The sequence below is a fragment of the Vicugna pacos genome, chromosome 20, assembly GCF_048564905.1.
Source record: "Vicugna pacos chromosome 20, VicPac4, whole genome shotgun sequence".
In the NCBI taxonomy this organism is placed as follows: Eukaryota; Metazoa; Chordata; class Mammalia; order Artiodactyla; family Camelidae; genus Vicugna; species Vicugna pacos.
The window spans coordinates 24,192,871-24,219,889 of record NC_133006.1 but is presented as its reverse complement, the minus strand read 5'-3'; the positions used below and the strand labels follow the sequence as shown (position 1 = coordinate 24,219,889).

The window sequence follows — 27,019 nt, the reverse complement described above, 5'->3', positions numbered from 1 at the left end:
CCAGGAGAACCCTGAGCTGGAGGTGAGAGAGAGAAAGCTGGAGCCCAGAGAGGGCAGGAGTGGGGACTGGAGTTGGGTCTTCCCCTCATGGGGAGTGACCGGGCGGTGCTGGCTGGAGGTGTGGTGGGAGGAGGGGAGCGCGGCCGGGCACGGCGGGGAGAAGGGGAAGGATGGGGAATAGAGTTGGGGGCGGCGGAGCGGCAGATGGGCCGAGGGCTACGAGGTTTCCAAGGGGAGGTCTGGGGCCTCTGTGTCCTGCCACCCAGTAGCAGGTTTGCTTCACTCTTTGGAATTGGGGCCTCGGTCTCCCCAGTCAGTCCTTCAGCTGTCCCTTCCCTTCTCAGCCCCTTACTGATCTCACATCCCTTCGTTTCAGTACGTGTGCATCTGTCTTCGTCTCCCGTCTCTGGGTTTATTCCAACCCCTTTTTCTCCTCTTTGTCCTTGTTTGGCATCTGCTCATCTCTCGGAGGCTCCTCACTTTCCTGCCCTCCTCTCTGAGTGTCCCCCTCACCCTCTCCCCATCTCCACTCCAGTTCACTCGCTGGCCCAGTCCTTTTCTCTCCAAACCCCAGTCTTCCCACCTTCTGCTGTGTGCCCCCTGTCTCCATCCTCCGTTTCCTCTCTCTGACCCCCAGTTCCCCTCTGCCTCGGCCTGTTTGTGTCCCGTTCTATCCCCACGGCCCCCCCCCTCTTCATCCCCTAGGCTGCCAACAGCTGAGACTGGTCTCATCTTTTTCCCTGTGCTACATCATCTCTCTCCTCCTCCCGCTCCTGGGCCTCAGTTTCCACTGTGGACTTGGTGGTATCAACGCCTGACTCCCACCCAGGGCTTGGTCCACCCCTCACCCTTGCTCCCCTCTCCAGTGAATTTTCACTCTCCCCAGCTGCCGACCCAGCCTCCTTGCCCCAGAGGCAGCTGCATCTCTCAGGAAGGGAACAGCAGCTTGTTGGGGTGGGGGGTCGGGCATCTGGCCCGTCCTCTCTCTCACTGGTCCTGCCAGGCTTCCCTGTGGTGGTCTGGGGATCTGCCTGCCTGAATCTACTCTCTCCTACGTGCCTCTCCTCACATTTTTTCAGCTTTTCCTCTTCTTCCTGGGCTTCAGGAGGCTATTGGCTTGAAAGGGAGGGGAGCCCTGAATAGGAGGACACAGATGGGGGAGCGGTAGAGGGTCCTTTGGGGGTTCAGGAGGATGTGGGGCCTCTGGAGTTGTGAGTGATGCAGGAGATGTGGGATGGGCTCTGGGGACCACACATGGGTAGGTAGATGGATGCGCTCGGTCTTTGGTGCTGCTCTAGGGGTCCCTGGATGGCTGGGATTTCCCTCTCTGGCCCCTGAAAGTCTCGGCTCAGAGCCCCGCATTCCAGCCGGCTCCAGCCCCCTTTCTGCTGTCACTTGACTCCGCTGGGCCCCAGCCCTGCAGCCCTCCCACTCCTCTAGCTTGGGGCTGGGGCGAGGTGGGCATCACCGACTAGGAATTTCTCCTGAGGGAGAAGAGGGAACAAGGGTTTCAGGATCCTGTGGTTTCTTCTACTTTCCGCAGTGGACTCCTCTGTCTGGCACCGCCATGCCACCTGGCTGGGGTCAGCGTGGGCTTGGGGTGTGAAATGTCCCACTGGGGTGTGAGGGACTGCTGCTTCTTCCCTGAGGGGTCTGGCTGCGGCTCAGCCCGGCCGCTTGCCCGGGGCTTCCCGGGAGCACAGCCCCTGGAAGGAGGGGCTGAGAGTCCGCCCTGGTAAGGTTACTTGGGAAACCTTGGCTCCACCCACCCCGGCGTGGCTCCACCCCCGGCCCAGGTTCCCCAGCGGCCGTCTCCGGAGGGGTAGGTGCGCCGGGGAATCCCGGGGGTTTGGTAGGAGGGGACGATGGAAAGAGGCAAATCTCAGAGTGGCCATGGGGCTGTCTATTGAGTCCCTTAGCAGTTGGGGCGTCCTAGGGTTTATGTGTTGACCTGTAGGTTGGAGTTCGTACCCATATGTGCCTTGGCCTCTCCCAGGGGCCAGCCTCTTCCTGGTAGTGCTTTTGTGTACTTGTCTGGGACTTCGTGTTTCTTTCTTGGGAGTGTTGTCTGGAACTGCACGTAGGGTGAGTTTATACGTATCTGCTGTGAGGTGCAGTGGGGCCCATATCTGCTATGGAGTGAGACCTTACTCTGCAGGTGATTGGCAAGTGGGGTGTGGAGAGAGGTGGTGGGGTCCGAGGTAGAGGTGGTGCTGAGAGGGGGTAGGGGGTCGGGGGTGTAGGGGTGTGTGGGTTTGGGGACTGGAATCCCTCCCACAACTCTCTGTCCTGCCCACCTCAGCCAGTAGCCGGGGAGAGCGCGTGCTCTCTCTCTCTCATTGGATCTGTTTACTCAGTCTCTGCACCCATCTTGCCCGGGGTCTCTGGTACTATTCCTTTTTGGCTGTGTGTGCTTTTCTCTTTACCTCCCTATCCTCCTCCTCCTCCCCACCACTCACCTTGTCCAGGCCTATCCTTGCCAGTGGTCAGACCCTCCAACCCCACCATGGCCAGAGCTGGCTGGGCCTGAGGGAGACCTGCCCTGAGGGGGACTTCTGGGCTTTGAGCAGGGAGCCCAGGGGAACCAGGGCCTTGGAGTCTGGACTCTAGGGTCATTGAGAGGACGGGGTGGGCCCTGGACGGGGTGGGCCCTGGAGAGTTGAAGGAGGAACTTAGAGGAAGAGGCTGAGTGGAGAGGGGCTGGGGCTGGGTTGGGGTGTAGAGGACCAGAGGCTCAGAGGGTGCCAGAGAGAAGCAAGGTTGGTGGTGTGAAAAGACGGTCTAGGAGGCCTGGGTGGACAGGTGAACCCTGCTCCCTTCCCCCATTCAAACTTCTGCTGCTGCTGGACCGGGCACCGGGCCTGTGGGAACCTGCTCCTTCCCTGTGCCCTGGGGCTGCTCCCCTTCACCTCCCTCTGCAGGAACTGAGCCCAGAAAAGGAGAAGTAGGAGGGGGGCATCCCCTCGTGGCACCTGGGAGTGTTGGAGGCCCTGAGCTGGTCCGCAGCTGGCCCCTGGGGCCTCAGCTTCGGATCTCCTTTGTGGGGATCCAGGGAGGTGGGCCGTGGGTGGGTGGAGGGGGATGGGCACGCAGCGCCGAACTTGCGGCCAGGACTGCGGCGCGGTTACCTGGGGGAGGCTGGGGCGCGCGGGGGAATGCGGGGTGGGCGTGGCGGGACGCAGAGGAGCGCGGGGCCGGGAGCTCGGCGCCGGGCGTGGGAGCGGCAGGGACTGCTCGGCCCGGGAGGGGGAAGGGAGGGCAGTGGCCCGGGAGCGCGGCGAGCGCGGAGGGGAGAGTGAGGAGGGGGGAGCGGGGGGTGGGGAGGCGGCGCCTGGACCCGAGCCGCCCCAGCCCTGGCTCCTCTCCCCGGAACAGGCCCCCGACAGCTGCTCTCGGGAGCCGCCTCCCGACACCCGAGCCCCGCCGGCGCCTCCCGCTCCCGGCTCCTGGCTCCCTCCGCCTCCCCCTCCCCGCGCCCCGCCACCGCCAAGGAGGCCCCGCTCCGGGGTCGGACGCCGGGGTCTGCCGCGAAGAGCGATGAGAGGTAGGGAGAACGGCGGGAGGACCCTTGCGGGGCCGAGGGGCGAGGGCGGCGGCCTGGGGCTCCGGAGACGCGCGGCAGCCGGCGGCCGAAGGATGAGGGCCTGGCCCGGAGGCAGGACGTTCCCGGGCTGGGCTGGGTTGCCCAGCGCCGCTCAGTCTGTCCCTGCCCGCCTCCCCGGTTCGCTGGCTTACTATCTGAAAATGGTGAGGGGGACCCCTGACCTCCGAGAAAGTGTTCCAGCCTTGAGGAAGGACCCCTTTTACTCAATATGGAGGAACTGAACCCCAGGAAGACAGGTGCTCTTATGTGGACCCACTGAATCATCTCGACTTCCTGGAGAAGTGGGCCTGTCCTCCCACCTAGCCAGTCCCTGTGGGCATCTGTTAACTGTTAAGCCTCCACCTGGCCACCTCCCAGTTGGGCAGCCTGGCCTCAGCCCAGCAGAGAGAGGGCTTGACAACCTAACCTGCCAGTGACAGTCACTCAGCCACGTTGGATAGTCCATTTGTTACCAACATGAGATACTGTCATTGTCCAGTAAGCACCATCCTCCCCGGCCTCCATCCTTTACCACAAAGGTCCCCTGCTGGCTGGACATTGCTTTCCAGTACCTCCACCCCCAGCCAGAGTCTGGTGCTCAGACCCACTGTTGCTGGGGGCACCCTGGTGTGTCCAGAATTGAGCGATACAGTGGAGACAGGTGAAGTCACTCCAGCCACCCAAGTTTCCTTCCGTTCCCCACTCTATTGACTTCCTTCTTGCTTGGTCACCTTGGTTATTAGGGAGTGGGCTCCAGTCTGTTGGGAGCCTGTGCCTGAGAACCTGCGTGTGTGTGTCTCACACTGTCCTCTGATCGTAGGAGCACATGGTGTCTATCATTTCATGGTCACAGGTGTCCGGAGAGGGCTATTCACTAAGTGATGGGATTGAACTTGGAAAGAATGTCGAGGTGTGGATGGAGTTGATGTGGGTATGAGTGTCTGTGTTTGCCCTGGCTGGGGGTCTACGTGTGTAACAGATTTATCAGGATATCACATGTGAGTGTCTGTCTGAAAGTCTGTGAGGGAGCTGTCAGTTGTGTGTGTGTGTGTGCACATGTTCACGCAGGCGTGTATGCACACATTACATCTAGCCCCATTGTTTACAGCTGGCTTTGTAAGTTCGCATGTCTCACTGTGTGTGTGTGTGTGTGTGTGTGTGTGTGTGTGTGTGTGTCTGAGCTGTGTGTGTGTTGTCTAGGGTAGGGGTTGTGGGTTGGGAGAGGTGGGTGAAGAGCTTGAGGCAGTGTCACAGCCCCTGGCTTGTAATTGGTTGTAGTGGGGCAGAGTTGGTGTAGATCTTCTGGGCCTGTCCTTGGTGTTTCTGACCCAGTGGAGAGAAATGGGGTGACTGGGTGTCAGAGAACAGATTGCCCCATACATCTCTCTGTGTTTCTCTGCTTGGCTTTGTGCCCCGCACTCCGCACTCCGAAGCCTGCTCTGTTTACCTCTTGCTTTGTGTTCCTCGCCCTGTCTCCCCCTGCCTTCTATCCTCTGCCTGTCTTTGTATCTCTGCCCCGGGCTCCTCTTGCTCCGTCTGGCTCCGATGACTCATCTGGGATAGGCATGAAGGTTACTCAGGGGAACAAGGGCCCCGCTGTTCCCGAGAGAGGTGGGGGTGGAGAGGAGCACCCAGGAATTCCAGGCTGGCTGCCTGGGGGTCCAGCAGCTTGCTCCCCTGTGCCAGCTTCTGGACCCCCAAGAGGCTAGGTGTAATGTTTCTGGTTCTAACTCTCCTTTGATACCCAGGTCCCCCCACAACTCAGTCAGCCCCCTCAGCTGCTGCTGGGAGCTGTGGGGGCTCAGCTGCCTCTTACATTCCTGCCCTAGAGCATTGTGGGAGCAACTGGAGGAGGACAAAGGGATGGGGGAGTATCCCCCACTCCTCCTACCTCCTGGGGTGACCTGGCTTCTGTGTCTTTAGACCCGCCCTCATCTCCAAGGCAACTCAGCCTTTTCCTCAGCCCTGCGCTCTTCCTTCTGAGAAAGCCCCCTTCAGAATTTGGGAACTGAATGGATAGGATGTTGGGGTCTTGGGAAGGCCGAGCAGGGTGTGGGGATGGAACACTTTGGACCTGATGGCAGAGGGGGTCAGGGTTGAGGAGTGGCACCAGGGCCCCGAAGGATCCCAGGGCCTGGAAAACTCAGTACAGACCTCTGCTGGGAAGAGGACAGGTCAGGATCACTTTTCCTGGGGCTGGGTCTGGGAGAGTGGATACCTGGGTCCATAAGGAGTTGTAGTTGAAATGCTTTTTTGGGAGGCAAGCTGCCTGGGCCCTGGTGAGGAATTCTCAATAGGCACAGATAAACTGGGGATTGTGTTAAAATGCAGATTCTGATTCAGCCAGTTTTGGGTGAGACCTGAGATTCTGCATTTCTCCCAAGCTCTCAGGTGTTGCCAAAGTTGCTGGGACAGGAACCATCAGGGCTATAGAGGACACTGAGATTAGAAGGCGCTGGAGTCCCCCACTTCTCTTAGAATTCTGGGCTTGTAGGTGGGGAGGGGAACAGAGTTTAGCCCAGTGTCTGGTACCTGGGAATCATTCTAAAAGTATAGCCAATGCTGTTAAACAATGCCTGTTGTCCTTTTACTGCCATTATACCCAAAGCAGCCCATTCTGTCTCTCTTGTTGTTGGCTGGGACCAGTCTCCCTGATCGCCCTTTAACTTACCCCCCCCACCTCCACCCATTATGTCCCTTGCAGAGATGCTGCCCCCTCCTCCTTAGGCCTGAGGGATCCGGAGCTATGGGGCCAGGGGCCCTCTCATCTCTATTGCTGCTGCTGCTGCTCTTGGCGGGACCTGGAGATGCTGACATGAAGGGACATTTTGATCCTGGTGAGGAGACTGGCTCCTGAGGGATGGGGCTTGGGAGATCGAGTCGGGGGCTTTGACCTTCCATATGCCTGTCTTCACCCAGCCAAGTGCCGCTATGCCCTGGGCATGCAGGACCGGACCATCCCGGATGGTGACATCTCTGCCTCCAGCTCTTGGTCAGATTCCACTGCTGCTCGCCACAGCAGGTACCTGCCACACCTGGGGCTGCGCTGGAGGGAACTCCTGGGGCTTCTACTTGCCCTTCCAAACCTCTGCCCAAGCCAGGAGGCTTCTGAGAGGGCCAATGCTGATGAAACACCCATAGTACTGGGCAGGGGTCAGGAGGGTGGGGTTTAAATACTGGAGACAGAGGCAAACCTGGGGTCACATATTCCCTGTGACCTCCCACCCCTTCTCAGGCTGGAGAGCAGTGATGGAGATGGGGCATGGTGCCCTGCAGGGCCGGTGTTTCCCAAGGAGGAGGAGTACCTGCAGGTGGACCTGCGGCGGCTGCACCTGGTGGCACTGGTGGGCACCCAGGGGCGGCATGCAGGGGGCCTGGGCAAGGAGTTCTCTCCCAGCTACCGGCTGCGTTACTCCCGGGACGGCCACCGCTGGATGGACTGGAGGGACCGCTGGGGCCAGGAGGTGAGGCTGGCAGGGGCAGCGCCCAGGGAAGGTTGCTCCCCTCTCTCCTCCCTCCTCCAGCTGTACCACCCATCCGCTGATGACTCTGCAGTGTATACCCTCTCCAGCCCAAGCAGCTCCCCTGAGCTCCATCTAGTGTTGCAAACCTGACCGCTTTCCACCTAGATGTCTAATGGGCATCTCAAACTTACCATCAACTTCTCAAGCTGAACCTGGGTCCCCCTAAACCTACTCCTCCTCTCTGAATTCTCCAGCTCAGTAAATGGTACCACCATGGGCCCAGTTGCTCAGGCCATAAGCTAAGATGATAGCCCTGATTCCTCTTTTCCTCTCACCATCTCCTTCCAAAGCATCAGCAAGGCCAGTCTCTCCTCCACCCACCCCAACCCCACCCCTGTGATATTTCCTGCATCTGACCACTTCTCACCACGCACCACCTCCACGTTTACCGCCCTAGGCCAGGCCCCCGCTGTCCTGGCTTAGATGAGTGCAAGTGTCTCCAAACTGTTCTCCCGGCTTCTTCCCTGAAGTCAGATCTCCACCTGGAGACTACATCCAGGGTACCGGAGAAAATGCAAAGCAAATGCCGCACACTGGCTCACAGCCCTCCGCTGGCTTTCCTCGCTGCCAGAACAAAAGCTGAGCTGTGTCCTGGGTGCAGAGGCTCAGCCTGTGCTGGCTCTCATCCACATCCCTTGCTCCTCTCCCCCAGTCTCACTCCACCTGGGCTGCGCTGATGTTCTTGCCATTCCTGGAACAAGCTAGGGCTCATCCTCCAGCCTCAGTACATCTCCCTTCACTTGCTGTTCTCTTTGCCTGGGAAGCTCCTCACCACAGCTGCCCACAGGCTCTCCTCCCTCCATTCAATTCTCCCCCCAGATGTCACCTCCTCAGAGAGCCTCTTCTGACTCCCTACTGTCCCACCTCCCACTGCCCCAGCCCCTCACGCTGCCTCTTGTCTCTCCCAGTGGACTCCCAGTCCTACTGGGGAGGGACTGCTGCTCACCACCTACAATTTGCCTGGCTGGCACAGAGTGAGTGCTGAGCCAGCCTTTGCTAAGTGAACAGAGGGAGTGGGGTGAAGGAAGAGGGGGTGCAGGGTGCAGAGTTGAGAGGGACTCATAAAATCTGGGCACAAGGGGATGAGCGGCTTAGAGACAAGTGACTGGAGCCAGGTGAGGGGTGGTGGGGGGCTGACACTGGAAGTTGAGGACAGACCATCAGACCAAGAGGCATCAGAGGTCACTGCTGTAGGCCCTTGTCTTGCAAATGCCTGGCTGTAACCCCTGACCCTGGGTGCTCAGTGCCAGCCTTCATGGGTCTCTCTGTGGGAGGGGCCAGGGAGCAGCTAGTGATGGAAAAGTTAGACCCCACCTGGAGCCTTTCCCACACATCCCCCACATCTGGCCCACAGGTGATCTTAGGTAATGAGGATCCTGGGGGAGTGGTGCTGAAGGACCTTGGGCCCCCCATGGTGGCCCGACTGGTTCGCTTCTACCCCCGGGCAGACCGGGTGATGAGCGTCTGTCTGCGGGTGGAGCTCTACGGCTGCCTCTGGAAGGGTGAGTCGTTCAGACCCCTGAGAATTTGTTCCTGTCCTGGGGGCTGGGGAGAGGGGCATCCAGGATCCTCTTTCTCTTGGGGAGCTGTTACTCTTGAGTGAGGAGGGGACTGGCCAGCATTGCCTCCTCCATGCCAGTAGGCTGTGGAGGGATATGAGAAAGGGGCCTGAAACCCACCCAGGCCCCACATGCCCCTAACACCCCTCCTCCCCCCGCCCCAGATGGACTCCTGTCTTACACAGCCCCTGTGGGGCAGACGATGTACTTATCTGAGGCCGTGTATCTCAACGACTCCACCTACGATGGCCACACCACACACACGGTTGGCGGGTAAAAGAAGCGAGCCCTGCGGGATACGGAGCCTGGGGTGGGAGGATGGAGGGTGGGGAGGTTGGTATGTAGTCTGCACAGTGAGAGAGAAGAACCGCAGAGAGAGATGATTTAGGTGGGCCTCAAGGGGCATGACCAGGATTGAGGGGTAGCAAGGTGACCACTAGCTCATATGATGCTTCATGTGAATTAGAAAAGGCCCTCCTTTGCTAAGACACTTACAGCCATTGGAAACTGTCCCAGTAAATACACACACATCATAGGCTGAGTGGTGCCCCTTAGAGGTGGTGCCTTTCTGCAGTAGGAGACTGCAAACTGCCCTGGAGAGTCCTGGCAGTGGGTGGGGGGCGTGTAGAACACCCGGATAGGTGACACTTTCTTCTCTTCCAACCTCCTCTTCCTCCACCCCCTCTCCAGGCTGCAGTACGGGGGTCTGGGCCAGCTGGCAGATGGCGTGGTGGGGCTGGATGACTTCAGGAAGAGCCAGGAGTTGCGGGTCTGGCCCGGCTACGACTACGTGGGATGGAGCAATCACAGTTTCCCCGGTGGCTATGTGGAGATGGAGTTTGAGTTTGACCGGCTGAGGGCCTTCCAGGCCATGCAGGTAAGTGCAGCCAGTTCCCAGGTGGGTGCCCTGGCGGGCTCGCTTGGCCCTGACCCTGTGTCCTTCCTCCCTCCCACCAGGTCCACTGCAACAACATGCACACGCTGGGAGCCCGCCTGCCTGGTGGGGTGGAGTGTCGCTTCAAGCGGGGCCCTGCCATGGCCTGGGAGGGGGAACCCGTGCGGCATGCCCTAGGGGGCAGCCTGGGGGACCCCAGAGCCCGGGCCGTGTCAGTACCCCTGGGCGGCCGCGTGGGCCGCTTTCTGCAATGCCGCTTCCTGTTTGCTGGGCCGTGGTTACTCTTCAGCGAGATCTCCTTCACCTCTGGTAAGCCCCTGGTCTGTGCCCAGTCCCCAATCTCTGGGACTGCCGACCCATAGTGCCCCCAGGTATCTACTCCTGGTACCATATCTGCTCATTACCCATGAAACTTCCCAAGCAGGGGTATCCCAAATAACTTAACCCCCCCTCCCTTTCTCCCCACCTGTCTTGGCTTTTCCTTTATGAGCCCCTCACTCATGACTGACATTGAACAGTAAGACTGTGTGGTTGTTAAAATACTGAAATATTCTGCGCTGGCTGAGAAACAGGCTCTTCTCTAAGCTTCCTGATACCCGGGGTCCCCACCCTGGGCTCTCCCCAGGAGTCCTGCTTCTCCCCACAATCCAGCACCTAAAAGGTAAACATCCAGCACAGCCACGCCCCTCCAGGATCCTGTTCCTACCACCTTGGCTGGTTGGTACATATACTGAGATCAGCCCTGCTGCTCTTCCTCAACCCTTGGTCTTGTGCAGGTGTGCCTCCCTGGGTCACCTCCTCCCTACCTCACCTCTCCTTTTTCTTTTCTCCAGATGTTGTGAATGACTCCTCCCTGGCTCTGGGGGGCACCTTCCCACCCGCCCCCTGGTGGCCACCCGGCCCACCTCCCACCAACTTCAGCAGCTTGGGTGAGCCACCCTGGGGCCTCCTCCAGGGCCTGTGGGTCCTGTGCCCCTAGTTCTCTCTGGGCCCCCCTCAGCTTAGGCAGGAAGCCTTCTGTGGTCCTGACCCTTCTGCCTCCGCCAGAGCTGGAGCCCAGAGGCCAGCAGCCCGTGGCCAAGGCCGAGGGGAGCCCAACTGCCATCCTCATCGGCTGCCTGGTGGCTATCATCCTGCTGCTGCTGCTCATCATCGCCCTCATGCTGTGGCGGCTACACTGGCGCAGGCTCCTCAGCAAGGTGGGTGGACTGGGATGGGGCTTGGGGCCACCAGGAGTGGGGCCGCCTGGGGAGGGACGGACGTGGGATGAGGCCAGTAGTGTGCGTTGGACTCCTATGTTCATTAGGGCCCAGCAGGGACCACAGAGCACAGTCTGGTCAGAATAATAATCATCATTAATAAAGAGACCTTGTACAAAGGTGTGGGCGGGGTGTGTGGAAATCTCGAGAAGCAGTGCAGTTCCCTAGGCCTGGTCACCGCAGAGCTGCTTCCATCCCTGGGCCCCGGGGGTTGAGAGGAGGTGGCTGTTACCAGAACCCAGGAGGAACGAGCGTGGAGACGGCGCCTGAGAGGGGCGGCGGGCTTTGGTTCAGTCATGCAGCTGGCCTGGGTCCATCCCTCGGGGAGGGGCTGGGAGAATAGACACCCTGACCTCACTTGCTGCCTGCCCTCCAAACTCCTGCTGGGGCTCCTCTCTGGCCATTGGTGCGGTCCACACTGGTCAGCCTCTTGGGGCCATAGCTGGGTGGGAAAAGGCCGCGAGTAGAGCTAGAGGAGCGACCAGAAGTCTGGTGCCTCCCAAGCCCATGACTTCAGGCGGGAGTCCAGTGGTGGTGATACGTGTTGAAGTTTATGGACTGGTAGGATGTCATGGCTGGAACTCACTTAAATGCTCTTGAGCCTCTGTTTCTTCACCTGTGAGGTGGAATTAATAGTAGATGCAACTGTAGGAACGTTGTGAGGACGGAAGAAGGGAACACAGGTATAGCACTTAACAAAGAGCTGGGAAGTGTGCACTAAGTAGTAGCCGCCACTAATGTTTCCCATTCCCCACGACAAGGCTGAGCGGCGGGTATTAGAAGAGGAGCTGACGGTTCACCTCTCTGTCCCTGGGGACACCATCCTCATCAACAACCGCCCAGGTCCTCGAGAGCCACCCCCTTACCAGGAGCCCCGACCTCGTGGGAATCCGCCCCACTCTGCTCCCAGCATCCCTAATGGCTCTGGTAAGACCTGCCTTGTTCCAGTGCCACCTCCATCCTCTCTGTCGTCTTCTTGTGTATCCCTCTCCTTTACCGTTCCCTGCTTTTCCTGTCTTCCCTAGTTTCAACTTATTTTTCTTATTTGGTCCCTGGTCACCACCTTCTATATTACTCTTATGTCCCTCCCACATAATCCCTTGGGAATTTCCCACATATCACCCATAACCCCCAGTGGTCTCATTCTGTCTCTGTGTCTCGTACACATCCCTCTCTCTTCTCTGTTGTGCCCTCTCATTGTGTCTTCCTGGCTCCTGTCCTTTCTCCTACACTACCATGTTCATTCTGCCCTCCATCAACTCATCCAGTATCCATCCCTCCACTCATCCATCCATCCATCTATATATATATCCATTTATCCATTCCTCATTCATCCGTTTGTCCATCTATCCATCCATATATATTCATCCATCCATTTGTCTGTCTTATCCATCCATCCATTTTCCCTTTATCCATCCATCCATCACCTACCCATCCAGTTATCCAGCACTCCAGATCCTTGTTCTGTCCTGTCTCTGTCTCTTAGTACATTCGTTCTCATCAGCCCTAGTCTCGCCCTATTCTGGGTCTCCCTGTCTGTCTAGCCTTGAGTCTCATCCCTTCCCCGTGTTCCCCCCTTCCTTCTCCCGACAGCGTTGCTGCTCTCCAATCCAGCCTACCGCCTCCTTCTGGCCACTTACGCCCGCCCCTCTCGAGGCCCGGGCCCCCCCACACCCGCCTGGGCCAAACCCACCAACACCCAGGGTAAGCCCCTCTGCCCCGGGCTCCGCCAAGCTCCTGTACCTCTACTGGGGCAGGGAAAAGTCCTCACACTTTGCACTCCCTCCTCTCCCCACTGTGGCCTCTTCTGCTCTCCTGAGCTCCCAAGGAGGAAGCTCTTGTGCCCTTAGCTCTCCTCTGCTGCTGCTTGCTCCTTTTTAAGGCCCTGCCCCTCCCCACCTTGAACTGAGGAGTAGAAAGCTCCGTGGTTCTCAGCTCTGTCCCCCTCCTCCTCTCCCATTGCTTCAGCTCTCCAGAGCCAGAGGAGGTGACCCCTCCTTCACCCTGCCCTCTCTCTAGAGCTTCGAGGAGGGCCTCACCCTGGGTGCCTGCCCTCTCCCCCAGTGTGTCCTCTCCTTGCCCGCACCCCGCCCTTCCTGTCTGCTCCCCTTCTCCTCCATGTTGCCTTCTTTTGTTGCTGAGGGGACAGCTCTGCTTCCTCTCTTGTCTGTAGACTCCCTGTTGTGCGGGCCATGAGGAAGTGTTCCCCTCCCTGTCTCTGTGTGCCCCTGTCCGTGCCTGTCTTTGAGCTTGGCGTGTTGGGTCAGGGAGGGTTTGGGTAGCCATGGCAGGGCCAAACAGCTATGTGAATGGGAGGGGGACAAGGGTTCGGAAAGTGGAGGGTAACTAGATGGCTGCGACCATCCCTCTTCCGATGATGGGCAGAGGAATTCCACTTTTAGCCGAGACTCCCCACAGTCTTGGGTTGTGCTGGGATCCCTAGAGAAGACTTTACAACATTCTTTGCTCAGCCATTTCCACTGCTTTTAAAGCTCTGTCACAGCTAACTCTTATCCAGCAGTGCCTTCTCTGGCTGGAGGCTGGTGGGTAGAATACCAGGAGGATGGAGGGTAGACCCAGTCTCTCACCCAACTGGGAGATGGGGGGGCTTCTGGGAGGCACGAGTGTGGAGAACCGTGGCTCTCAGGGGCTGTCCCTGATGCCTTGTCCTGTCTTCTTTCCCCTTACCCCTCCAGCCTGCAGTGGGGACTATATGGAGCCTGAGAAGCCGGGTGCCCCGCTTCTGCCCCCACCTCCCCAGAACAGCGTCCCCCATTATGCCGAGGCTGACATTGTCACCCTGCAGGGCGTCACCGGGGGCAACACCTATGCTGTGCCTGCGCTGCCCCCAGGGGCGGCTGGGGATGGGCCCCCCAGAGTGGATTTCCCTCGTTCGCGGCTCCGGTTCAAGGAGAAGCTTGGCGAGGGCCAGTTTGGGGAGGTAAGAAGGGCCCTGCCAGCCATCAGTGTCTGCCTGTCTGGGGCTCTGATGCCGTGCCCACACAACCCCTTGGCCAGGAACCTGTCACCTATGACTTGTCCCAGGTGACCCTGTCACCTTGGTGGACCTTGTGACCCCCTGGCACATCGCCTCCTTTCTTCAGGTCCACCTGTGTGAGATAGATAGCCCTCAAGACCTGGTCAGTCTTGATTTCCCCCTCAATGTGCGCAAGGGACACCCGTTGCTGGTAGCTGTCAAGATCCTACGGCCAGATGCCACCAAGAATGCCAGGTGAGGACCAGAGATGGCGTCCAGAAGAAGGGAGCAGAGGCGGTGAAGAGCGGGGAGCGATTCAGAGAGAAACCTGGTGGAGGCCAACAGAGGGGGAGCGTCCTGGGACTAGAGGGTTGGTGCCCATGCAGGGTGGGGCACTGGACCACAGGAGCTGGGGGGGATGGTGCAGGTCAGCCCCTTGGCTCCCTGCCACCTTCTCCCTGCTTCTTCAGGAATGATTTCCTGAAGGAGGTGAAGATCATGTCCAGGCTAAAGGACCCAAACATCATCCGGCTCCTGGGCGTGTGTGTGCAGGACGACCCCCTCTGCATGATCACAGACTACATGGAGAACGGCGACCTCAACCAGTTCCTCAGCGCCCACCAGCTAGAGGACAAGGCGGCAGAGGGGGCTGGGGCTGGGGAGGCTGCCCAGGGGCCCACCATCAGGTACCCACTTGTCTAGGCTGACCCTTCCTTGAGAGTTCCCCAAGGGGGTCTCCTGCTCTCCCCTCACTCCAGCTTAGAGGGAAAGGGGGGAGCATGGGGTGGGCAGGCAGGTAGAGGTTCCAGGAGGAGGCCTGGGGTGAGACAGGTGGCTGTGTTCATCCAGAACCCGAGGGGCAGAAAGGCCAGAGATGACGACAGTGAGGGTGGTGGAGGGATGTGGACTTTGTCAGGAAGTTCCCTGTGCCCTCTCACCCTCTCTGCCCGAGGCCAGGTTGGGGAGCATAATGAAATCAGTTAACTCCCTGCTGTTGGATGAGCTCAAGAAAGGTTGAGTGGGCACCTTCCCAAGGGCCTCCACCTGGGCTTTCCATCTCTGCACAGGAGGAGGGGTAACCCAGTCCTGCGGAAAGGGTGCCCCTTCGTCTCCTGGGAAATCTGTGATGTGGGGATGACCCCTGTAACCCTCTGTTGTTGGCTCTTGTACTCAGCTACCCGATGTTGCTGCATGTGGCAGCCCAGATTGCCTCGGGCATGCGCTATCTGGCCACACTCAATTTTGTGCATCGGGACCTGGCTACGAGGAACTGCCTGGTTGGGGAAAACTTCACCATCAAAATCGCCGACTTTGGCATGAGCCGGAACCTCTATGCCGGGGACTATTACCGTGTGCAAGGCCGGGCGGTGCTGCCCATCCGGTGGATGGCCTGGGAGTGCATCCTCATGGTGAGAGGCTCCGAGAGGCGGGCAGAGAGGGGAGGTCGGGAACACTGGCTGCCACTTGAAGCTCTGGGATCTCGTTCAGTCACTTGATTCCCTGGACTGCAGTTTCCTCACCTATAAAGGGAGGGTTTGGACCAGTGCTCTATGAGGTTCCCTCTGGCTCAGGGACTGGAGAAAACAGGGAGGTATGGTGTGATGGGAGAGGGTCCAGGAGCCAGGAGTGGGTATGAGAAATGGAGTCAGGGTAGCAGAAAACAAGAGAGATAAGGAGGCTAGAGATAGAAGGCGATGAGCTGGGAGAGTCAGGACCAGGAAAAGGGGGGAAGGATGGGTAGAAACTGGAAGATGTAAGGGAGAGGACTAAAGCAGGGGAAAGGAGGCAGAGCGGAGGAGAGGAACAGGCTTAGTGGGAAAGAGGGCCAGCTAAGGAGGGTGGAGCCCCAGGGGTTGGGAGGGAGTCAGGGGGCTGTGGGTGGAGGTGATGCTGAGTGAATGTGGGGCCCCGGTGGGGAGTGGAGGAGGGTCTCTGTTGCCTTATGTCTCTCTTGGCCTCTGTTGCCTTATCCATGCACCAGGGGAAGTTCACGACCGCAAGTGATGTGTGGGCCTTCGGGGTGACCCTGTGGGAGGTGCTGATGCTCTGCAGGGCCCAGCCCTTTGGGCAGCTCACCGATGAGCAAGTCATCGAGAACGCAGGAGAGTTCTTCCGGGACCAGGGCCGGCAGGTCAGAGCAGAGGGGAGGGAACATGGGGCTGGGGGGTTCAGGATGGCCACAATGTCATTTTGGGGACTGAAGAACATTTGTTTCCTGCCTTTCGTCCACACTGCCACAATGTAGGTGTACCTGTCCCGGCCCCCAGCCTGCCCACTGGGCCTGTATGAGCTGATGCTTCGGTGCTGGAGCCGGGAGGCTGAGCAGCGACCACCCTTTTCCCAGCTGCATCGGTTCCTGGCAGAAGATGCGCTCAACACAGTGTGAATCACGACACCTAGCCATCCCTCCCTCAGGGAGGATTCAGGGGAGGCCAACAGCACTAAACAAGAGGAGCTAATGGCACCACACTCCATTCCCTCCTGACCACCCGTCACTTCTGAGAGAGGCAGTGTGGCTGCAGGTGGGCTGGGCCTGCCAGGGAGCTGCCGCCCTCCCTTCCCCGGACACGCTCTTGTGCCCCCTTCCTGCTCCTCTCCTGCCGCCCACCCAGCTGGCCCTGTGGATGGGCTCCTCTCTGACCTCCTCTCACTGTCCCTTGTGGGAGGGTGGGGGCAAATACAGGGCAGACACTGGACCTGACCCACTGGAGCACCTGGGCCCCCCTGGACAACACTGGTTCCTGGAGAGAAGGCTGTGGCCTCCAGCCGCTCTCTCTCCGTCACACACTGGACCCTGCTGGCTGAGAATGTGGGGAGTGAGGAGGACAAGAAAGGGAGAAAGAGGTTCCCTTGTGCCTCATCCTGGAATTGCCTTCAGCTTTGGCCTCTCCCTCCATCCTCTGAAACACTGGACGTGGGGGTGATCCCTGCCCCACCCCCAGCCTCCCCACTTCCCACCTGCCGTGCTATAGCTAGAACTGCTCTAAGCCTGTATGTTTCTGTGGAATAAATATTGGGATTAGAGGGAAAGAGAGGAATGGCCTGTGGCCCTGGGGTTGGACATCTCTATCGTAGCTGCCACATTGGTTTTTCTATAATCACTTGGGGTTTGTACATTTTTGGGGGGAGAGACACAGATTTTTACACTAATATATGGATCTAGCTCAATGCTATTTTAATCCCCTGCACTAGGCAGGTAATAATAAAGGTTGAGTTTTCCACAGCTGTGAGTGGGTTTCTTGGGGTTTTGGTGAAACCTGCCTCCTGCCCCTTCCCCGCCAAGTCTATCTCCTTTCTTCCTTTCCCTCTTTTTAATTCTCCCCATTCCATTTCCTACCATGTGTTTTGCCCAGCATAGTGTTCTGTTTCTCCATAAGGGAGGCCCTTGCCTGTGGGACCTAAGGTCCCCATAAATGTGTGAACTTTTGTCAACCTGAACAGAAACTCTGCAGGAGGCCTGAAGGGAGGTGGGTTAGGCCACGGGTCAACGTCGTCTGACCCATGGACCCCTTTGGCAGTCTGGAGAGGTCTACTGATTCTTCCTCAGAATTACGTTTTAAAACCCATTAAAAAAGTTATATGTGTGTAAAATGTATAATTATGAATACATATATAACAGGAAATCAAATGAAAAGAGTTTACCAAAATGTTAAAAAATTATGATATACTAATATGTGCTCCTTTTAAATATATTTAATAACAAGACCTAGCAGCAGATGTAATAATTACTGACATTTTCAAATAGCAATGAGCATAAATGACATTCTGAGATTTCTACAACTGTAGTGGGATAGAAAAATAGCTGTGGTGTCTATTAGTGACAAGTCACAGGTGTTAGTAATACTATTGGGGGTTTTGCCCACATTCATACTTGGAGGAAATGCTAAATTTCAGTTAGAGGTTAATAAAAATAGAGGTGTAATTTTTAATTCTTGCCAAAATTCTAGGAACCCCCTTCCTATGTCCCAGGCTCTGCAAGTCCCAAGTTGAGAATCCCTGGATTAGGCTGATCAAATATGCAAGTAACACAGTAGGTGTGAACTGTTTGGGAGCCGTCTCAGAGGCTTGGAAGGATGAGCCACAACCACCAAGAGAACATTTAACAGAGTTCAAATTTGGTTGGAAAGAAAAAAAAAAAAATCAGTGGCCAGTACTGGAAAAGGCAGACCCATCTTGATGGCAGTTCATGTGAAATAAAGCCCCTGGGGTCTTGGTTGATGACATTCACAAAATGAGCCAACTGGATAATGAGGATGACAATAAAGATAACTTAATCTAAGGTTGTATTAATAGGCCCTTGAGGTTCCAGCTCACACATCTGAGTCCTGTTGGAACCTACATAGGTCAGACCACTGTGACTGATGATTTAAGACAAGCACTGAGGCCAGAACCCAGAATGGTGAGCAAAAGAAGCCATGGTGGTGAGCCGAGAACTCTCAAATCTCTGAGCTCAGAAACTTAAGCTCTAGACCTACACAACCACCTAGGGATCATCTGAATGTCAGTCTCAGCACGTTCAAACTGGCGGCTCCTCCCTGGTTCTCTGACTCAGTGAACCGCAGCTCAGCTGAACAAGCCAGAAACCTGGGGATCATCCTTGATATTCCTCCCTTACTCTTACCTCCCAAGTCCAGTCTATCAAGAAGTTCTGTGGACTTTACATCCCAAATTCCCCTAAAATTCATCACTTCTGTCTCTATCGCCATCCGGGCACATGCTACCTCCATCTTGCCTGGACCACCATAGTAGTTCCCCAGGAGTGTTTCTGTTCCTCTCTGGTTTGTTTTCAGCCCTGCAGCCAGCATGATCTTTAAAACACAAATCTGAGCCCACTCCTTTATTTCAAACCCTTTACTGGCCTCCCATTGACCTTAGAATAAAGAACAAAGTCTTCTTGTCCAAGTTTGCCTCCCCTCCCAGCAGTGTATACATCGGCCCTCTTCTTGTTCCTCTAAGGAGCCACAGTCCTCTCTGCCACATGGCCTTCGTAGCTTTCTGTTCCTCTACCTGGAACCCAGTTCCCTGCTATCTGGCTCGTTAACTCTTATCTTACTTGTCCTTCAGCAGTCCTCCCTGACTTGCCCGATCAAGTCAAATCCCCTCTTGACGCTCTCAGAGCACATGACTCTCTTCTTTGTAGCACTTACTACAGGTGTGATTTACATGTCTGTTTGTCTTTTTAAGAGGATAATGATGATCATATTTACTGAGCACCCTCAATGTGCCAGGTACCATATCTTATTTAGTACAACATATGAAGTAGCGAAAATTATTGTCATTTCACAGAGATGAAAACCTCTCTGTTAGGTCAGCAATGTGCCCAAGGCAGCACAGCCAGGACATGGAGAAGCTGATGGAAACTGTCAGCTCCTGGCTCTCTGTTCTTTCTCTCCAGGATGCTACATGAAGGGAAGAGGTATTACCATTACCCTCACAGGAAGTTTTCAAGCACAACCTGGATAGCCCTGTATCAGGGAGCTCTTTCCACACTCTCAGCTCCTAGGAGCCCAGACTGATTCTCTTTCTCACATCAGATACCTTGCATCCCTTAGAGCAGGGCTCTCCAAGGGAACTCTGCGATCATGGAAATGGTCTCCATCTGCACCATCCAAAAGGTAGCCATGAGCCACATGTGGCTATTAATTATTTGAAATAGGACTAATGTGACCAAGCAATTGAGTATAAAATTTTATTTTAGTTAATTAAATTTAAATTGAAATAGCCACAGGTGACTAGCAGCTCCTGTTCTAGACAGCGTAGCCTTAGTTTTCCCTACACTGTAGGGAACGTGACCAGGTCTACCCAGCTCCCCCTTACTGGCTCCAGTCAAAATGAAGCATGTGGCCTATTTCAGTTTTACACACACAGAAAACCTCTTACTTATAAAGATGGCATTGGACTATGTATCCCACTTTGTAATCTGCTTTCCTCCCCCTCATGACAGATGGTATATAGGCAGGCCAGTATGTATACTGATCTCCTCTCCAAATGCTGCCCAGGATTCTACATTCCAGTGAGCCACATTTTATCTCACCAACTCCCAATGATGGACATTTGGACTGTTTCCATTGTCTTCATACTACTACAACAAACATTTCATAACATCTCTGCATGTATATCTCTGTATCCATCTAGGAGAATTTCAGTATGCTATGTTCTTAACGGTGGAGTCGCCAGGTCAAAGGGCAATCACATTAAAATTGTTGGTACATACTGCCAAACCACCCTTAGAAAGGTGTGCTTATGTCAACCTTCCACAAAAGTATATGAGTACGCTCATGTACACTGAGGCCAAAATTGAGATTGTCAATCCTTAAATTTTTTTTTCTAATTGGATATTTTATTGTTTCTTTCTTTATTTTTCCTTAATTACCAGTGAAGAGTTTCTTCATTTGGTTTCAAGGCACTTGTATTTCTTCTGTTTATTCCCTGTTATTTCTTAATATTTCTATTGTGTTATTTCTTTTTCTTATTGCTGTATAAGAGCTCTTTGTATTTTGTCTATTTTGTCAAATATTTCTTCCCAGACTGTGAATTGTCTCTTAACCTTATTTAACGTTTTCCATAAAGAAGCTTTCTCAGTTTTGCGTCGTTTTTTGTGGATTTTAAACATTGCTAAAGAGATGTAACAAAACAAGCATGGGTGGGCTACAAGTAAAACCAAGTCTTAGTTTTTAGCATTTTGATTCCTGGTCACTCGCAAATGTACTTCAAATCCCAGTTTCGGCACTTTCTAGCTGTCCGATCTTGGGCAAATTTCTTAATCTCATTGTGCTTCCGCCTTCTAGTGAATAATAATAACAATAATAACAATAACAACAATAATCATAATAACAGTAAAAATAGTAATAATAAAACTTGCCGTATAGGAATTTGGGGAAACGCGCAGCTCTGGCTTGGCTTCCCTTCCCTTACCCCGCAATAATTTCGTAAGTTAAATCAGACTAAACAATTGATTTCTTTTAAAAGTTGTACTTACTAGGATCTCTAAACGGGGGTTGGGAAATGGGTGGAAGCATGGAGGAAGTGACAATTAAGATTTATTGAGTACTTACGTGCCGAGGAAGGCGCACCGGATCGAGTTAACTTCTAATATGAAGAAAAGTTCTGGAAAGTGCATTATTCCAACTTTACGGGGAGGTCGAGGAATCCAGTTTCGTGAGGCTCTACGTCTCATCACCGAGCCATTTCCCCGCCTCCGCTAGGAAGCTTTCAGGGCACTTCTCCCAGGATCCCCACACTAGCTCAGGTCAGTTAGACTCGCCGTTAGCCGAGTGGGTGGATAGCGACGCGGAACGAAGCAGCCCAACCGCCGGTGCTCCCGGCTCTCTCGCTTAAAGGCCAGCCTCTCTTCGCTAAGCTTCCCAGCGGTGCCTTTTGGGAGTTGTAGTCAGACGCGCTTTACCCTGCTCCCGGGTAGGGAAAGACAAGACTCCAATTCCCAATATGCCTTGCGGCAGGCGAGTGCAGCACCGATTCTTATCCTCCCCACTTCTCCACTCCTTCCCTTCCTTCCGTTTTCTTCTGACTCCTCCGCTCTGGACTCCTGTCGGTGAAATCCTTCGTCCCTCTCCCCATCTTTCTGTCTCATTTTCCGCCCTCCTTTCCTCTGTTCTCGGGAGCCAATGCGAGACATTTGCTCCGATTAAGCGACGGCTTAAAACTCGGAGTGCACGAGGGGAGATCGACACAGAGTGGTAAGGGGGCTGGGAGAGAGGAGGTGGCGGAGATACAGGGGGAGAGAGTTGAGTGAGAGGCGAGGACTCTGAGGAAAGTAGGGGAGAAGTTCGGAGATCGTATGATGTGGATCAAAGTGAATGGAGTGAAGTAGTCTTGGAGGCGGGGAGAGGAAAGAAGTAGAACTGGATTTGGGAGACACGGATTATTGCCATGCGCAGCAAGAGATGTAGGGCCAAGAAATAGATGGGAAGCACGGACAGATTTAGAGCTTATAGGCTGACCTGACCAGGAGAAGTGGAGAGAGGATTGGGCTGAAACAAGTTTCCTTTGTCACTGCTTAGGTAAAGATGAGATTAAGTCACTGAAATACAAAACGTTTTTTGCAAATATGGGACGATTGGCAGTTCTGTCACTTAGAAATTGACAGAAGACTGGAGTTGAGGATATAAGTCGGGTGAGGAGGCAGGAAAGGAGGGGAGTTTGGTCAGATTTAGGAGAAACAAGAGGAGATGAGTGACATGGAAAAGGAAACCATAGAAAAGATGAGTTTTTGTGGGGGCCAGTGGATCTGGAATCAGAGTAAGAATGAGAAAGGTGAGGGGGTGACACTGGCATATGGATGCTAACACTTGTGTCTCTCAGGTGATGGAGAGCACCCCTTCAAGGGGTGGACTGAATCGAGTACACCTACAATGCAGGAATCTGCAGGAATTCCTAGGAAGCCTGAGCCCTGGGGTATTGGATCGATTATATGGGCATCCTGCCACCTGTCTGGCTGTCTTCAGGTGAGGACTCTCTTCATGGCAGGGGCTGTGGTGGGGAAATGTAATGGAGTCTGCAGACAGAAATAGGTTATCATGGATAGAAGCTTAGCCCTGGTGGGGCTTGAAGATTAAAGTATGTCAGGCCAAAACGGATGGGGTTTGTGGTGGTCAGCAAGACCAGTAAAAGTGTCGGGGGTGAGGTGAGATGTTTGAGAGGCTGTTGAGGGCAGAGATGCAGATCTAGGGCCGTTTCTGATATTAACATTTTCCCTACGCCCCCTTACAGGGAGCTCCCATCTTTGGCTAAGAACTGGGTGATGCGGATGCTCTTTCTGGAGCAGCCTTTGCCGCAAGCTGCTGTAGCCCTGTGGGTGAAGAAGGAATTCAGCAAGTGAGTCTCTGCTGCATTCTCAGCCAGATACAAATTCTCAACAGCCAGACTTTCCAAACTGCTGTTCTTGGAACACTTCCAGGAAATATTAATGGGAACACCACAAAACTTATTAAACAAGTTTGGGAAACTCTGCATACTGTATTTCAATTCTTGGAGAGTTGTGATATCTATAACAAAGCTCTGGTAGGTGTTGCAGTAAAGAAATTTGCCTTAAGAAGACACTGACTTCACTCTGTAAAAGTGTTCCAAGAACCACCAGTTTAGAGAAGGCAGAAATGGAAGCCTTTATGGGCCTCCTTTTTGTTCTCCAAACACCCCCTCACCTCTCTGCTTCTGTTCCAGAGCTCAGGAGGAAAGCACAGGGCTGCTGAGTGGCCTCCGTATCTGGCACACCCAGCTGCTTCCTGGTGGTCTCCAGGGTCTCATCCTCAACCCCATCTTCCGCCAAAACCTCCGCATTGCCCTTCTGGGTGGGTATGTCACTTCCGTCTTTTCCTAAGCGAGGCAGGGGAACTAGTGACTAAATTGTTAAGTAAGCTGCTGGATGGGGAGCTCCTGAGGGGACTCTCTGGAAACTTGTGGGCTCCACCTTCGGGAACTCCTTCAGGAATGTTAGACCAGACATAGCTACATGGTGTAGGAAATGTCTCTCACTCATGGCTTGGGGGACAAGAGTGGAAAGAGGGCAAAGGGGTGGGCAGGGAACACAGGCAAGTTTCTTTATTCTTGGCCATCCTGGCATAGGGGCAAGGCCTGGTCAGATGACACAAGTCAGCTGGGACCAGACAAGCATGCCCGGGATGTCCCCTCACTTGACAAGTACGCCGAGGAGCGATGGGAGGTGAGGACTTGGGACTCTGTGTGTGTCTCTGCTCACAATCCTCCTTCCCATGGCCCTTAGAGGCATTTGCCTCTCTGTTGTCTTCTGTTCCTCAGGTGGTCCTGCACTTCATGGTGGGCTCCCCCAGTGCAGCCGTCAGCCAGGACTTGGCCCAGCTCCTCAGCCAGGCGGGGCTCATGAAGAGGTGAGGAAGCCGGAGGTACGACAGCTCTGTTGTGCCCCCTCGAGTCCCTACTAAACTGAGTGTCCAGGTCGGGTCAGGATTGGAGGGGGTTGACCGCAAAAGGACAGCTGAGCAGAGTAGGGCCAGAGATAAACAAGAAAAACATGTGAGTGGACAGGTGGGATGCTGGCCTTTCTCTGCACACCCCTGCCATGGTCCCTCTCTGTCTCCAGTGCCGAACCTGGAGAGCCGCCCTGCATTACCTCTGCCGGCTTCCAGTTCCTGTTGCTGGACACCCCCGCCCAGCTCTGGTACTTTATGTTGCAGTACCTGCAGACAGCCCAGGTGAGGAGGCTGGGGCTGCCAGCTAGCACGCTGTGCTCTTCCCAGGACCCCCTGAGAGATGGCTGCCCACAGACTCTGTTCCCTGATTTTCTGTCTTCTCATTTTCACCCTCCCGCTCCTCTCTGTCTCTGCCCATTCCTCTCTAGAGTCGGGGCATGGACCTAGTGGAGATTCTCTCCTTCCTCTTCCAGCTCAGCTTCTCTACTCTGGGCAAGGTAAGCCGGGGACCGGGGCTGGGGGCTTGGGTAGGTGAGCTTAAGGGCAGAGAGATGGGAAGGGGAAATGAGGCTATGGGGCAACAGAGTGAAAGATAAGAATGAGCGAAGAGGGAGTGAGTGTATGGGGCTGGAAAAGGAGGCATGGGATGTACCTTGGACCCCAGCTGGCCACCTCTCTTCATCAGGATTACTCTGTGGAAGGTATGAGTGATTCTCTGTTGAACTTCCTGCAACATCTGCGTGAGTTTGGACTTGTTTTCCAGAGGAAGGTATGAGCATCCAGATATGTGGCTTCTAGGGAAGAGGCAGGGTGGTATGTTGCCTTGGCCTTTAAAAAGGAGTGGGGTCTCTGGAGTCAGTAACAGGAAGCAATTGCCAGGATGAAATAACTGGGTCCCTTGGAGGAGGGGGAGGGCAGTCTGGAGCTGAGTTTCTGTGCACCAGGAGGGATCTGATGTCTCTGGAGGAAGATGTAGGACAGTGACAGTGACAGAGCAATATTGCCTTGTCTCCTTTCTAGAGGAAATCTCGGCGTTACTACCCCACGCGCCTGGCCATCAATCTCTCGTCAGGTGTTTCTGGGGCCGGGGGCACCGCACATCAGCCAGGCTTCATTGTCGTGGAAACCAATTACCGACTGTATGCCTACACGGGTGAGGCAGGACAGAGGGCCCCTGGGAGAGCCAGTAGGGGAGGGGAGTGCGGAAGGGAAAGAAACAGGAGGGAATGCAGTTTCTATTCATGTAAATTTGTAACTTGGTGGTTCATGTAAACTTGACGGTTTACAGACCTCTCTGAGGCTTGAGGGAGTCTGGGTGTCGTGGGGGGACCCTCCTAATCCCCTCTTCTTGTCCCCGGCTCAGAGTCGGAGCTGCAGATCGCCCTCATTGCCCTCTTCTCCGAGATGCTCTATCGCTTCCCCAACATGGTGGTGGCACAGGTGACCCGCGAGAGTGTGCAGCAGGCCATTGCCAGTGGCATCACAGCCCAACAGGTATTCCCACTAGGGGCCAGGAAGACAGGCTGCACTTGGGCTGCAGGGTACAAGGCAGTCACCTTATGGAAGGTTAGTACCTGGTGTATTACAATAGGTGGTGGTGAGTTGTCTGCATTTGAGCATCAGACACAGGAGAAATCAAGGCTCTAAGTGAGGGAATAAGTATATCCTCAAGGGGAAAAAGCACAGAGGGAGGAGCAATAGCTCTGGATTTGTGTCTCTGCACCACCACTTCCTAGCTGCATAAACACCCTAGTTGTTTTACTTCTCTGAGCTTCAGTTTCTCCATCTGGAAAATGGAAATAATGACAGTTCTCACCTCATACAGTTGTTGGGAGGATTCAATGAAATAGAAGTAAAGCATTTAACTTAGAGCCTGCTGTGCTGTAAGTGTTCAGAAAATAATAGCTGCTGTCATTTTAAAGAAAGAAAAACAAAACAAGACTATGGAAAGGGCAACTGTCAGAGAAGGAGCAGCAGACATCACCAGTGGGAACAGCACCTCCGGGACAACAGCTGAACTGACCTGGGTTGAATTGATGACAGGCATGTGCCTAAGAGTTTTTAGTCAGCTGATGTTCAGTAACATTAGGTGACAGCTTATGTAGCTTTCCTGCCTTCTTAACTTAAGCTCTTGATCCCAATTCTTGTCTGTTTTCCTAGATCATCCATTTCCTAAGGACAAGGGCTCACCCGGTGATGCTTAAACAGGTACCAACCTGCTGGAGGCTGACAGCCCTTGGCACCTAGCAATGAACTGATGGAAAAGAGAAAGGGGCATCTAAATCTGGGAATGAGTGGAGGGCTGGGGTTTTTGGGGCGGTGTTCCTGAATCTTCTAGCTATCCCTTACCTCTGCAGACACCTGTGCTGCCTCCCACCATCACGGACCAGATTCGGCTGTGGGAGCTGGAAAGGGACAGACTCCGGTTCACTGAGGGTGAGTGGCTTCTGGTGGTTGATTGTTCGTCATTGTCCAGAGTTAGGACAATTTTCTTGATGAGCTGAAAAAGCTATTCATGCATTTTATTTGTGTTTACTGCATGGGCTGGTAAACCCATGAACTTTTTATTTTGGGGTGAGTCGGTAGCAGTAAATGAATTGCCTCAAATAGGTGCAATTTGTATTTAGCCAGAAGAGGGAAATGGTGGGGGGAGGGGCGCACTAATTCATAATTTCTCTGGTTTTGGTAAGCATTGATGGGTTTTCTTACTGTATTATATTGCCTTCCTGAACACGGTTGGATCACACTAGGGTTAGGATGGGCCCTGGAAGAGGCAAACATTAAGGATTAATATTAAATGTGGGTGGCAAGCCCTGACCGCTGGCCTGAGGCTGCCACCAAAGGGCTCCTCGCCTCACGTTCTCCCCTCTCTCTCCCCTCTGCCCCTGACCTGCGGACCCCAGGCGTCCTGTATAACCAGTTCCTGTCGCAAGTGGACTTTGAGCTGCTGTTGGCCCATGCGCGGGAGCTGGGCGTCCTAGTGTTCGAGAACTCGGCCAAGCGGCTCATGGTGGTGACCCCGGCCGGGCACAGCGACGTCAAGCGCTTCTGGAAGCGGCAGAAGCACAGCTCCTGAGAGTGCCGGCCTGGGACCGGGACTGGACCCGGGCGGGGCGGGACCGGGCAGGGCGGGCCGCGTGGAGGCACGCGCGGCCTCAGAACTCAGGTGTTTTTTTATTCACACGCCGGGACTCTTATTGTAATAAAGTTGTGAAAATGAACCAAGCGGCCCCGCACGCCTCCCTAGGAGGCTACCCATCTTTGCGCGGCAGGCGCGCTCCTCCCCGGGTGGACCGCTATTGGACCCGGAAGGGGAG

General features: G+C 55.0%; 2 protein-coding genes and 1 long non-coding RNA gene across 18 annotated transcripts; 2 read left to right on the top strand and 1 right to left on the bottom strand.

Moving 5' to 3' along the window:
* Positions 1-7: 7 nt before the first annotated feature.
* On the top strand, positions 8-17,020 carry DDR1 (discoidin domain receptor tyrosine kinase 1). 14 transcript variants are annotated; one of them, XM_072945395.1, is made up of 19 exons: positions 8-22; positions 3,376-3,544; positions 6,288-6,420; positions 6,503-6,605; positions 6,819-7,047; positions 8,462-8,609; positions 8,831-8,939; positions 9,357-9,543; positions 9,624-9,870; positions 10,395-10,490; positions 10,609-10,760; positions 11,582-11,747; positions 12,414-12,524; positions 13,517-13,761; positions 13,925-14,052; positions 14,268-14,483; positions 14,972-15,206; positions 15,779-15,928; positions 16,043-17,020. In XM_072945395.1, exons 3-19 carry the CDS (start codon positions 6,330-6,332, stop codon positions 16,181-16,183), a joined length of 2,754 nt encoding a protein of 917 aa, XP_072801496.1. In that variant the 5' UTR covers positions 8-22; positions 3,376-3,544; positions 6,288-6,329; the 3' UTR covers positions 16,184-17,020. The 14 variants fall into 14 exon arrangements, with proteins under 14 accessions (XP_072801496.1, XP_072801495.1, XP_072801503.1 ...); XM_072945394.1 differs by lacking the exon at positions 8-22 and adding an exon at positions 1,737-1,822; XM_072945391.1 differs by lacking the exon at positions 8-22 and adding an exon at positions 1,947-2,085.
* On the bottom strand, positions 10,899-21,275 carry LOC116284507 (uncharacterized). The gene is made up of 3 exons (XR_012062265.1): positions 20,853-21,275; positions 15,147-15,317; positions 10,899-11,436 (listed from the first exon to the last, which is right to left on the bottom strand). It is a non-coding gene; the product is annotated as an uncharacterized lncRNA (long non-coding RNA).
* A 4-nt stretch (positions 21,276-21,279) lies between these two features.
* Positions 21,280-26,926, top strand: GTF2H4 (general transcription factor IIH subunit 4). 3 transcript variants are annotated; one of them, XM_006215303.4, is made up of 14 exons: positions 21,280-21,494; positions 22,120-22,262; positions 22,528-22,632; positions 22,978-23,109; positions 23,380-23,476; positions 23,572-23,660; positions 23,873-23,984; positions 24,131-24,199; positions 24,388-24,471; positions 24,723-24,855; positions 25,066-25,196; positions 25,863-25,910; positions 26,060-26,138; positions 26,606-26,926. In XM_006215303.4, exons 2-14 carry the CDS (start codon positions 22,123-22,125, stop codon positions 26,776-26,778), a joined length of 1,392 nt encoding a protein of 463 aa, XP_006215365.1. In that variant the 5' UTR covers positions 21,280-21,494; positions 22,120-22,122; the 3' UTR covers positions 26,779-26,926. The 3 variants fall into 3 exon arrangements, with proteins under 3 accessions (XP_006215365.1, XP_072801508.1, XP_072801507.1); XM_072945406.1 differs by lacking the exon at positions 21,280-21,494 and adding an exon at positions 21,696-21,818; XM_072945407.1 differs by lacking the exon at positions 23,380-23,476 and having other exon boundaries at positions 21,320-21,494; positions 22,978-23,105; positions 23,537-23,660.
* The last annotated feature ends 93 nt before the right edge of the window (positions 26,927-27,019 follow it).